Raw genomic sequence first — 12,851 nt, forward strand, 5'->3', positions numbered from 1 at the left:
ATTGCATGCTGTGTTAGAGCTTAAAGAAAATCAAAGCACCTCAGTGGTTAACATTTTTAACTTAGAGCAATGAAAAAGAATTGATAATTACCTGGCAAGGAATTGCACCACCCCATTCTTGCTGAACAATGTTGCAAACACCAACTAATGCAGACTCCAAGCAGGTTTTATCATAATCATCCATATTACTTAGTGCTTCCTAATCAAATAGAAGATAAAATTGCTCATTTTAATTTGTTATCAGAAAACAACATAAACTGTTAAAAGCATGCATGTTACATAGGGGACATTGTCTCTAAGAGTCCCAAAGCATAGGTTCTTAAAAACAGTAAACAGACTTCCTCAGCTATAAAGGATAATGAAAAGAGGTTCCCTTCATTCTGTCCTCTTTATCAGGTGAGAGTGAACAGCCCACCAAGTTCATATCTTTCTAAGTGGACCTTGAAGGAAATAATTAAAGTGAAGGACTTTTAAATACATTACAAAAATACCAACATTTATTGAGAACTAACTATATCCTAAATACCATTCTAGGCACTTTACATGCATTTACTCATTATAACACCCTATCCATTTTTTAAAAAATAATTTATTTTTAGAGAGGGAGGGAGAGGGAGAGAGAAACATCAATGTGAGAGAGCAACATCGATAGGCTGCCTCCTGCATGCTCCCCACTGGGGATTAAGTCCATAACCTGGGCATGTGCCCTTGACCAGGAATCTAACTGGCAACTTCCTAGTGCATGGAATGACTCCCAACAAACTGACCTACACTGGCCAGGGCTTAACCTATTTTTTAAAACGAGGAAACTAAGGTACAGAATAATTAGGTAACTTTCCCAGGTCTCATGCCTAGAAAGCTTTTGAGTCACTTAGAAAAAGTTAGATAAAAAAGAATGATTTAACAAAATTTTATTCTTACACTTTAAAAATCAAACTACACTGATCCTGGATTTCTAAACTGCCTAGCAATTATTAAACTATTCAATTTAATTTCACAAACACTGATTGGCTGTTCACTATGGGAAAGGCACTGTGCTAGGCTTTGTTGGAAATATTAATGAACGTTAGGGAATGGGCCACTACATCCTGAGAATTCCAGGAAACTAAGAGGAGAAAAGGCAACCACTCATAGCTCTAACTCATAACCCTACCAAAGACATAAAACCTATTGGTTGTGAATCCTTGTTTTATAGCTATACTTAGATATTATAACCATAGACTTATCATTCAATAATTCCAAGTTCTAAATATTCAGTACAATATAATAACACTTTTTGCTCCCTATCAATTTGGACCTTGTACATACAATAACTCATTCCTTTTCATACCTGTAGGGTGTTATAATCTCTTGTGAAGGGAACCATCAGCTCCCAGAGTGATGAAAAAACCACCAGGGCTGTAAACTCAAGCTTGTAATTCGTGGCCATGTGCTCAAACAGCATTGTCAAACCGTGGGCTGCTAGGTGCTTGCGCTGATATTCCTCAGACCCCTCAACAGACACAGGTCGGGTCATGGACAGGGATACGTCCATCACCACCACTGTTGGCATGATGAAAACGAGCCCAACGTTCCCAATCAGAAGGCAGACAAACAGCTATAAATAGAAAAATGCTGTAGAAAATAAATATGGTTAGGTTATATGTCATGGAGAGCACAAAGTCTTTTTTCCCCCCACCATAATTTTTAACCAAACTTTCCAGAAATGAGTGAAGGCGAACTCCATTGAAGTTGAGGTGAGGGCAAATCTAGAGAATTCAGTGGGAGAGAAGCGAGCAAGCAATCACCCACTAAATGGCTATAAATCAAGAATGGCCTTAAGTATTTCTATTAAAAACACACACAAACACATTAAATTCAGGTAGTCCTGGACTTTCACAGTTCCATATTTTATAAAACTTAATATAACAAACACTCCTACATCTCCTCTCCAACACTTAATTTATTAAAGGACATTTCTATTTGTCACATTGTGGCACTTTTTGACAACCAACCAGTCTTTTTGGGCACCATCACTATCTTAATTGATACAACAGTACAGTGCAAATGTTTAATTATCTTGTTACTTGGTGTCACCCCCCATCTTTTAATTAAAACGAATGCAAAATATAAAAATGAAAGGGCCAGTAAAATCATAATCCAAAATAGACAAAGCTGGAAATCATTAAGCATGACAAAAGCAAGACTATTAGCCTCAGTAGTATTCATTGAATGTAAACAGGCAACAAGGCTTTATTTAACTGGGAAGGAAAAGAACAAAGTTAAAGAGTATGTATGACAGCTGGCATTATCTCATGAAACTGTGCATGAGTCAAAATGCAGAAGAAATGGAGAAAACAAAGAGTTCTTTAGAATTATGGATTGAGAATTAGCACAAAGAAAACATGTCTGGTCTCAAAAATAAAGAAAAAAGTTCACAGATACACAGACCTACTCTTGGGAAGACAGCTTGCTGTTACTCTATTATTAAGCAAACTACAGTCTAATGACACAATAAAATATCATATAAATAAATGACACATGTAGATATCAGAAATATTTATATAAAGTATTAGTAACTGAGAAAAGCAGGTCACAGGATTGTATGTATACACTGATTATAACTTCATAAAAATCATATTGTAATATACAATTAGGGAAGACTCTGAATGGACATAAACAGGTTAGACATTTAATGTTCACTAATTTCTTTTTTGGAACTTACTTCAAAAACACCTAACAGTGGCCAGACTGCTTGTTTTGGTACAATTTCCAACTGCAAATGTGTGATATTTTAAAAGTCCATGTGTAAATAGGCTGCAAGGGGTAGGGGGGCGGGCATGGACTCAGAATATATTGGTTCATGGAAACAATGTTATAAATGAGGGCCAGGGACTGAGTCAGGTAGGAAAAACCTCTGTAGCACATAATGAATGGCCCTGAGATACATTTCAAATACAATAATGCCTCATGTATCCAATATCAATAGTCTAAACTAGAGATATACAGTACATTTCCAGACTTTAGAATTCTAAAATATTTAACCATTTTGATAGAAAAAATTAAATTGTGTATTCCTCTTAAACACTGTGTGCTAAACGTATAATTCACGTCTTGTGATGACTTGACATCACCACTCTAAACACCAACAATTGCCCAACCAATTGCCACCCTGATGTTTTACTTATAATAGCATTCCCCCAAGTGTGTGATGCAGAACACTGTTCTGGAAGGGTCTTTCAAGAAAAATGAGCTCAGGCCTTATTATAGAAGCTGAGTACTAGAGCAAAGAATCCAATTTAATTTGCTAACCCTGTGTTTCCCATTTAACCCTTCTTTATGTAATTACTGTTAAGGTCCCACAGAATAGTATAGTGGTTCCCAACCTTTTTTTTTGGCCATGTCCCACCTAAGCATCTCTAAAATCCTGATGCGCCCCCTGTGACATATAATTTTTATTATTCAAAAAGTGAACTCCTATTCACATGGAGGAAGCCTAAAAGCCCATTAACTTGGTCTAAACAAGCTTCCAAAGAACGTGGCATCCATGAAAAAGAAAAGTAAAAGAAGGAAAAGACAGTTTAAGTACTGAGGAAGAAATCACTAAGAAATTGTTAAAAAATAATAAGTAATATGAAAAAATAGCAAATAAACTTTCAAAACATATAACAGAGAACTGAAATGCATAAATATGTGCAATATATATTTATATACTATATAGGAGGCCCCTAGAACCATAAGAAATGCAAAAAATTCAGTTAATAACTCATTCTTGAATTGCCCCCCTTAAAAATAAAGTTGTCCCCCCCCCCCCGGCCCCCGTGGGGCATGTGCCCCTCGCTGGGAACCACTGGTATAGACCATACATGGAAACACTGCCTTGTGTTCAAGAAATCCAGGCTGTTGTGCTCTGTTTTGGTGCCTCCTCTTTATAATCAGCTTGCATTCCACTTTTTTCTCAGTAATCCTCCATAATCATCCTCCCTCTAATTTGCTGCTTCTTGGCCACAATGCTGGAGAGCCAGATAACCAAGTTTGTTTAAAACTGTGTCCAAAGTCGAAGTCACCAATTCTGAGATCTTGAGGTTTCTTCTAGGGTCAAACGCATCAGCTTCGGTGTGTCACACTGGTACTGTTCTTTTTAAATTTCCTTTCTGGGTCTCAGCTGTGTCGTTCAAGTGAGGCCCTGTACAATGATGGTTCAACTACATTACATCAGAGAATACACCCAGTAAGGGCAGGGACCGAGTCAGATTTTGCCCACCAATGTCTCCTCTGAGTCTATCACAGTCTGTGGCACATAGTCAGCACTTGGCAAATGTCTGATGACTAATGAACTACCCCTTAATTGCCATTTATAACATTAATTCTTTGGCCAAGCACCTGATGAATTCGGACACCAGAAACACATTTCTTCCTCCTCAGTCAAGCAGAAGCACCGGCGACTCCTATGTCTCTGCCCACTTCCAGAGTTTATGCAGATCCATGGGGGTCCCATTCACGCATAAGAGGCCTTTATGTTATTGAAAGGTGGGGATCACAGGGAGTAATACCCTTGCCTCTTAGGAGAACGGGAGGCAGGACAGAGTTAGATCAGGTATGAGAAAGCACTTCTGGCCCAGGAAATCTGCTCAACACTGGAGTGGGTGCCCATCACAGGCAGTCTTGCCTTCTCTGCACACACCTCTAGAGATGCCCTTCTCCTGACCCATGCGGCTGTGTCCACCAGCAAACACACCTCCTTAACAATGGCCACGTCGTGGGAAGCCAATTTAGTAACTCGGGTTGTAGCATAGAAGTAAAAGAACGGAGTGTTTTTGAAGGATGGTTCACTCAAGCAGTTTAGGCCTGATAAGAGAAAACCCCTGCCCACCACAGTCCGGCATTGTTGTGAGCCTGATGGCTTTCTCTCGTGGGTGAGTCTCACCTGCAAGCCTCCCCCCCCCCCCCCCCCCAGCCCCACACCTGTTCCCAAAGCAGTGTTTCCATACAACGCGCCAGACAAGCAGGGGTCTCCTTCTCAAGAACAGTCTACTCCTGAGAACAGACCCTAGCCGCCCATCTGGCCTCAATGCCAGGCCTCCATCAGGACACATTTATAATTCTTCCCTTAAGGTGACAATCTGCTTATTTATAAAGAATTGATTCTCAGCAGTGTAGCTCTCAAAGCGTGAGAAAGCGCGGGAGAGTGAGAGAGAGATCTGGAAGTCTCTTAGGGGGAGAGGGGGCGCCAGGGCCTGAGCCGAGGTCCGAAACCCTCGTGTTTGTGCGGAGTAGGCGACCCCGAGCCCCAGAAAGGGGGAGGCCGGGGGCAGGGCCCCGGAACCGGCGCCGCAGAGACCGCGCGGAGCGACAGCCGGAACGGCGGGAAAGCCGGGCGCCGGCCCCGCATGGTTCCCCACCCTTGACCCCTGCTCCTACAGGTCCTCCAAGCAACGAAGACACCCCCGCCCCCCGCAGCCTCCCCACTCACCCGGCGCCCAACGCCGGCGCAGTCCGGCCGCATAAAGTATCCGCCCGCGCGCCGCAGCCGGAACTATAGGGCCGCGCGACCAAGGGAACCCGGAGCGGGACTATGCGCGGGGCGGGGGCGGGGCTTCAAGGGCCGCGCGGCGCGGCGCCGGCTCCGAGGCCGCTAGGGGGCGCGTTCTCCTCAGCGCGGTCCTCTGTCCTCGGTGCTGCGTGCGTGACGACCCCTCGCCTCGGAAAACTCCAATTTCGCCGAGGCTGAGCTGTGTCCGCCCCTTCCCTCCCTCCCTGTCCATTCTCGGGCTCTTCCCCCACTTACCACCTTCCCCTGGTTCCTGAAACCCTGTGACCCCTTCACACTTGTGTCTCCTCCTCACCCGGCCCCGTTGGTGCCACCGACCCAACCCGCTCTGATATCTGCCCTCCTCTCCGCCCTCAGATCCTCCGAACCAGGTGACAGCGTCCTCTTCATACCCCTTTAAACGGTAATTGCTGCCGGGGAGTGCTCACACTAAGCACGCTGTGCATTTTTCTTAGCTGACCTGAGCCGGTTTTCATGGCAAGACTTTTCCTCTTGGTCTCCTCAGCACGTGGCTCTCTTTATCCCCAGCCCCTCCTTTCAGGGAAGCAGAGGGAGAGTTCAGAATTTCTAATTATTTCCCTAAGGGAAGGGATGTGGCCAAGGACTTGTGGGCAAGGGAATGGTCTCGCTCCCCATAATGTGATGATGACTGATAGATCCTCCCTTCCCCCAACTGATGGACGGAGAATGACGTCAACTGCACCTGCAGCCTGGACATTCCTGAGCACCTAACCGGGCACCTTACATGGACAGTACATTGAACCACCCATCAGCACCTGCCAAATACCCTAAGCCCCCAATTCCTAAGTCCCTAAGTGCCTAATCATGTGCCTTATATGAAACCACCAATCAGTGCACGCCGAGTACCCTAAGCCCCATCCCTTCCCTTTCCTCCCCTCAAAAGGCGCCTTCACCCCTGCACATGGGCTCTCTTCCTTTGCAAGGCAGCCCGGCAGGGTCCTTCTCCTCTAATAAAGCCTATAGTCCGCCCTAACTGGTTTGGCTCAGTGGATAGAGCGTCGGCCTGTGGACTGAAAGGTCCCAGGTTCGATTCCGGTCAAGGGCATGTACCTTGGTTGCAGGCACATCCCCAGTAGAGGGTGTGCTGGAGGCAGCTGATCGATGTTTCTCTCTCATCGATGTTTCTAACTCTCTATCCCTCTCCCTTCCTCTCTGTAAAAAATCAATAAAATCCTACCTAATAATCCTACCTAATAATAGAGTAATATGCAAATTGACCGTACCTTTGCTATGCCCATGATTGGCCAGGAGGCATGGGGGGGCGGGACTCGGGGTGGCCGGGGTGGCCGATTGGCGACGCTGGGGTGTGGCCTTGGGCAAAAGCGGAGAGCCTGCGACGGATGGCAGGCAACTGGTGGTCGGCTCCTGCGACAACCAGAGGCTGACCAACTGGAAGTCAGTGCTGGCCCCGGCCCCAAGCAAGCTGTTAGGGGCAATCAGGCAGGCAGGCAGAGTGGATAGGGGTGATCAGGTAGGCAGACCAGTGGTTAGGGGTGATCAGGCAGGTTGGCGAGCGGTTAGGGGCAATCAGGTAGGCAGACAGCCCCTTGCATGGCTGGCCCCACCCCCCAGCAAAGAAAGAGGGAGGCCCAGGCCAGCCAATCCATTGCACCCCAGCCTGTCACCTGCAGAGGGAGGCCACCAGTGGCAGGGGAGGGGAGGCAGTGCTGCACAGATGGCAAGCAGTGGCAGCGGCGGGGGTGGGTCCAGCTTCCTGCAGACCGGGGAAGGAAAGACCCGATAGGCCCTGATCTCAGGCCAGGCCTAGAGACCCTACCCGAGGGGTCCCGGATTGTGAGAGGGTGGTTGGGCTGAGGGACGCCCCTGAGTGCATGAATCTTCATGCACTGGGCCTCTAGTATATATATATATATATATATATATATATATATATATATATATATTAAAAAAAAATAAAGCCTATAGTCCTGGTTTTCTTTTAATGATTCAGCCATCAGGTCGCTGTTCTGGTAGTTTCCGCTCATTTCCGTGGACTGATTTGTTATCTTCGTCCTAAAGCTTAAGTTTTCTGGTTTGCTGATGGGTGGTGAGGTCTTGGTGACCTAGTTCTTCTGCGTACAGGCTTTGGGGAGGCTAGGGAAGTCAAGGGCAATGTATTAAATCTGACAATAAAAGGTAGCACGACCAAGAGGACTGTGTCACTTAGGGCAACTAGTGAGTGCTTTTGCTTTAAAATTCTTAGTAGAATCCCATTGAAATCAGAAGGTTGTTCAGTGAATATAAAATCAGAGAACATCAGCACAAAGAGAAGGCCTTATTATTTTTTAATTTTTAAAATGTGTTTTTTATTGATTTCAGAGAGAGGAGAGATAGCAACATCCATGATGAGAGAGAATCATCAATCGGCTGCATCCTGTACGCCCCCTGTTGGTGATTGAGATGCCACTCAGGCACTTGCCCTGACTGGGAATCCAACTGACCTCCTGGTTCCTAGGTCCATGCTCAGCCACTGAGCCACACTGGCCTGGCTGGAAGGTCTTTCAAGCCTTAGCTGGCTAATGCATTTCTTTTTTTCCCCCACTCAAGAGACCCTCATCATTTGCATATTTTTGCACACACATTAAAGGAAATCAAGAAACAACTTTACAAAATCTACCATCCCCTTTCTTTTTCTTTTTTCTTTTTTTCTGCTTTGAAACAGTGGGCATTGCCCCGGAAGCTTTGAAAGGCAGAGTGGTTTGGTCTTCAGTCCGGCAGAGTAGAGGTTAGTGACAGAAATACCAGCCTGCTCACAGGGCCAGGTACTGGGCTCAAGGGAGGCTCATATATTCAATCCTGCTGGGGCCCGTATTGAAAATGTGGACTCCCAGGCCATGCTGACTGAATTAGAATTTCATGATTTGGTGCCTGGAATCTTCATTGTTAAGTCCCGAGATGGTTTTTCATCCGCAGAGGTGAAGGGTAAGGAATGAGGAAGTGAAGAAAAGGGGAAGGAAGAGAGTGGGGGGGGGGAGCAGTAAGCCCATCTCTCTTTTCTGTTCTTCCTCCCCGTTCACTCTCCTGTACTATCCTTTGCCCCGTGTCTTCCTTCCTGCCTCCTCTAGCTAGACCCTGCCCACTCCCAAATCGTTCTTCCAAGTTCCAGGCTGTCCCCTTCCCCCATCCCTAAACCACATCCCACTCTTTTCACCAAAACGGATGTCTAAAGAAATAGTTGTAACACCTCTCTCTTCTTAAAATATTTTGTTACTGGAAATTTTCAACCATAGACACAAATAGGGGAAATAGCATAATAAATCCTCATGTACCCTTCACTCAGCTTCTACTATCAACTCAATTCTCAATCTTATTTCATTTATACCTCTACCCGCTTTCCCCAACATACTATTTTGATGCAGATTCTAGATTGGATAACATTTTGTCCATAAATATTTCAGTATGTAGCTCTAAAAGACAAGGGCTTATTTTTTTAACTAATGAACTTTATTTTTAGAGCATTTTTAGGTTCATAGCAAAATGGAGTGGAAAGTACGGAGAGTTCCATATACTACACACACACACACACACACACACACACACACACACACACACACCGTCTTCTGCACTATCAACATCTCACACCAAAGTGATATACTTGTTATAAATCCATGAACCTACATTGACACATTATAACCCAAAGCCCTTGGTTTACCTTAGGGTTCACACTTGGTGTTATACATTCTGTAGATTTGACAAGTTTATGATGACATGTATCCACCATTATAGTATTATACCAGAGTAGTTTCACTGCTCTAAAAATCCTTTGTACTCTGCCTTTTTATCCCTCTCTCTCCCCTGACTTCTGACAACCACAGATCTTTTAAAAAAATATATATTTTATTGATTTTTTACAGAGAGGAAGGGAGAGAGAGAGAAACGTCGATGAGAGAGAAACATCGATCAGCTGCCTCCTGCACACTCCCCACTGGGGATGTGCCCGCAACCAAGGCACATGGCCTTGACCGGAATCAAACCTTGGACCCTTCAGTCCGCAGGCCGACGCTCTATCCACTGAGCCAAACCGGTTTCGGCGACAACCACAGATCTTTTTATTGTCTCCATAGTTTTGCCTTTTTCAGAATGTCATACAGTGTGTAACCTTTTGAGATTGTTTTTTTTTGCTTAGTAATATGCATTTAAGTTTCCTCCACATCTGCTCATGGCTTGATAGCTCATTTGTTTTTAGTACTAAATTATTCCACCTTGTGAATTGGGTTCCTTTTTCCATCTTTCCGGACCAGACTGAGACGGTGTTATATGGTTTGTGTGAGAAGGGAAGTAACTGGATCCGGTTCTGCCTGCAGGAGTCTAAAGGCAAGGATGTAACTAGCAGAGGTCAGCCCCTCTACCCAGGCTTCCAACATTCAGAGTGACTTCAGGACACCCAGAGATGAAGAGAGCTCTTCCACGGTGGGTGGGCACCTCTGTGTGCTCTGGAGAGGAAGCTGGGAACCTCCTCACTGTCATAGGCCAGTGGGGGGGGGGGGGGGGGAGGGAGTAGGGCAGTGGGGAGGCTCTCAGGGATTACCTGCTCTTTCCAGTGAAAGTAATCAAAGCGGCATGCTATGCATGTACCTTGGGGGAAACAGGGCAGGGAAAAAGGAGTAACCAATAACTATCAGGCAGAGTTAGCTGAAAGATTGAAAAGGCTGCCAGGTCCATGGGCAGGATTATGAGACCCCCCCAATTGCCTCACTTCACTCCCACTTCATTCACCCCCAGCCCTGAGTTGGAGAGACACAGCTTCTGGGGTATCTTGGGAAGTTCCAGTCTGCTCTAGGGAGATCTGTCAGTGCCCTCTTCCCCAAGGATTGCCCTTAGGCTAATAAAATATTTTGCATGTGTGAAATGCTTTAAAGTTTTATAAAGTATCTTCCCCACATTCCTTCATTAAAAAAAAAAAAAATAGACTATTTCTGCCCTGGCTGGTGTGGCTCAGTTGGTTGAGTGTTGTCCCATGCACCGACCGGTTGCCAGTTCATTCCCAGTCAGGGCACATACCCAGGTTGTGTGTTCCATCCCTGATTGGGGTGTGTACGGGAGGCAACTGATCCATATTTCTCACATTGATATTTCTCTCTCTCTCTCTCTCTCTCTCTCTCTCTCTCTGCCTCTCTCTTTTCCCTCTCCCTTCCTCTCTCTCTAAAATCAATAAAAACATATCTTTTAAAAAATAGACTATTTCTTAGAGCAGTTTTAGGTTCACAGCAAAATTGAGCTGATATTCCCTCATCTAAAATTTTGATTCTCACATCTACCCTACAAATAGGTAAGTGGCTATTATTACCTCCACATTTACATTTAGATTACATTTAGAATCACACAGTAGCAAATGGAGCATGTTGCTAACTGAGGTCTTTTGATCTCTTAAGCCCCAGGCACTTTCTCTTGGTTCTTACAGATCGAATTCTGAATCTTTCCCTCCCATAAGCTTAGAAACCCCAGACCACCTCTCATTCCCAGAAGTTAGAAGCAAGTTTGAGAAGTTCCCAGAGCTTCCCCCTCCACTGCAGAGGCCCAGGCAAGCCCATCTGGGTCCCTGATAAAGGGGCACCCTCTTAGTCTCTGGCAGAGGCACCAAGACCCAGAACTTGTACAAGGCCCTGATAAGCTTCTTAGAAGGGGTATTAGCAGGGATTGGATATTCTTCCCCTGAGATGCCCTTCACTCCCGACCTGTCTTCAACTAGGATTCCATAAGAGCGGGGTACAGGAGAATGGGGTAGTCCCTGCTGTCTAGCTTCAGACCCACTCTCTGAGATCCTGGATTTTGACAAGTTTCCAGAACTGAGAAGACACCCAGATGTCCAGGTTTGAAGGTAGGTGATTAAGTAGGACGGTGCCGGCTCAACTCTGTTATATAACACAGGCACACCAGAAAGAGAGAGACCCTCCGAAGTTACTTTAGGAGATTCAAAGTGTTGAATTTATGGTAAGGGACGGAAAGATAATTATAGGAGTGAAGAACAAAGAAGGAGAATCACTAATTTCGTAATTCTTTGTTTGCCCCTCTTGTGCTTTTTAAGACAATTGCCTTTGCATCTCTAGTGGGGTCTGCTGGAAAGACTGGGGCACTAGAAGCCTCCTTTGCACTGCTGCTCACTAGCTGTGTGACACTGAGCAAGTCACATCTCTCTGGACCTCAGTTTCTTTCTTCTTTTTTAAATTTATTGATTTGAGAGAAAGAAACATTGATTTGTTGTTCCACTTATTTTTTTTTAAAATATGTATTTCATTGATTTTTTACAGAGAGGAAGGGAGAGGGATAGAGAGCTAGAAACATCGATGAGAGAGAAACATCGACCAGCTGCCTCCTGCACCCCCCCCCCCACCGGGATGTGCCCGCAACCAAGGCACATGCCCTTGACCGGAATCGAACCTGGGACCCTTCAGTCCGCAGACCGACGTTCTATCCACTGAGCCAAACCTGTTTCGGCTATTGTTCCACTTATTTATGCATTCTTTGATTGATTCTTTTATGTGCTCTAATCAGGGATGGAACCCACAGCCCTGGCGAATTGAGATGATGCTCTAACCAACTGAGCAACCAGGTCAGGGCTGGATCTCAGTTTCCTCATGTCTCAAATGGGGAGTTACACTAAACTGTGTTAGTAACGTCTTCTACCTTTAACCACCTAAGATTCTATGGGTTACTCATCTCCCTTACCTCATATGCAAAACTGATCATTTCTAGGTACTATTTTGTAATAATCTGAGGACATTGATTGGAGATTTAACAAATATTTACTTGGGCTGGGCCTCAGTGCCCTTGATAAATTGAGGATTCTCTGAGGGCCTTTCATGTTCTTTCCTCCTGTGTCCTTATGTAAAATAGCCCTTATGTAGCATTTGATTCTACCAGTATACAGTGCTTTTCACTGATCTTATGTTTACTCTCCCAACATTCCTATGGCATAGGTATTGTTATTACTATTTACATAGCTAGATATTATTATTACTATTGTCATTTATATTATATTGAATTAAATAATTTAAATTTAAAAGATACTATCTATATAATAAAAAGTTAACTGGTTAAACTGAACAGTGAGTTATACTGACCCCTGGCCTTTAAGTTTCCCTTCTCTAGATGTCCTTCCAGAGATAATTTTTGCATAATCAATATATATATTATGCCCATTTCACAGATGAGGCACTGAGGCTCAGCTTGTCCAGGGTGACACAGATGGCAAGCAGCAGAGCTGGGAATCCAGGCCTTTGACTCCACTCTAAATATTCCTCCTACCACATCACACTGTCTGAGAACCTTCATGACATTAACATTTTATTTTCTTTTTTTA

The 12,851-nt window shown here is 44.7% G+C and overlaps 1 protein-coding gene across 3 annotated transcripts in view; it reads right to left on the reverse strand.

The window, feature by feature from the left end:
* INTS14 (integrator complex subunit 14) overlaps positions 1 to 6,012 on the reverse strand; it is a 30,327-nt gene extending 24,315 nt beyond the window's left edge. The window contains exons 1-3 of one of the 3 annotated variants that reach the window (XM_079767937.1): positions 5,991 to 6,012; positions 1,331 to 1,614; positions 92 to 199 (exon numbers count right to left, since the gene is read on the reverse strand). In XM_079767937.1, the coding sequence (XP_079624063.1) occupies positions 92 to 199; positions 1,331 to 1,552 (330 nt within the window). In that variant the 5' untranslated portion in view covers positions 1,553 to 1,614; positions 5,991 to 6,012. Of the gene's footprint in view, positions 1 to 91; positions 200 to 1,330; positions 1,615 to 4,046; positions 4,742 to 5,452; positions 5,544 to 5,990 lie in introns of those variants that run through there. The other 2 variants (XM_079767935.1, XM_079767936.1) reach the window with 2 other exon arrangements.
* Between the last annotated feature and the right edge of the window lie 6,839 nt (positions 6,013 to 12,851).

This window comes from Cnephaeus nilssonii, assembly GCF_951640355.1.
Source record: "Cnephaeus nilssonii genome assembly, chromosome: 4".
Taxonomy (NCBI): domain Eukaryota; kingdom Metazoa; phylum Chordata; class Mammalia; order Chiroptera; family Vespertilionidae; genus Cnephaeus; species Cnephaeus nilssonii.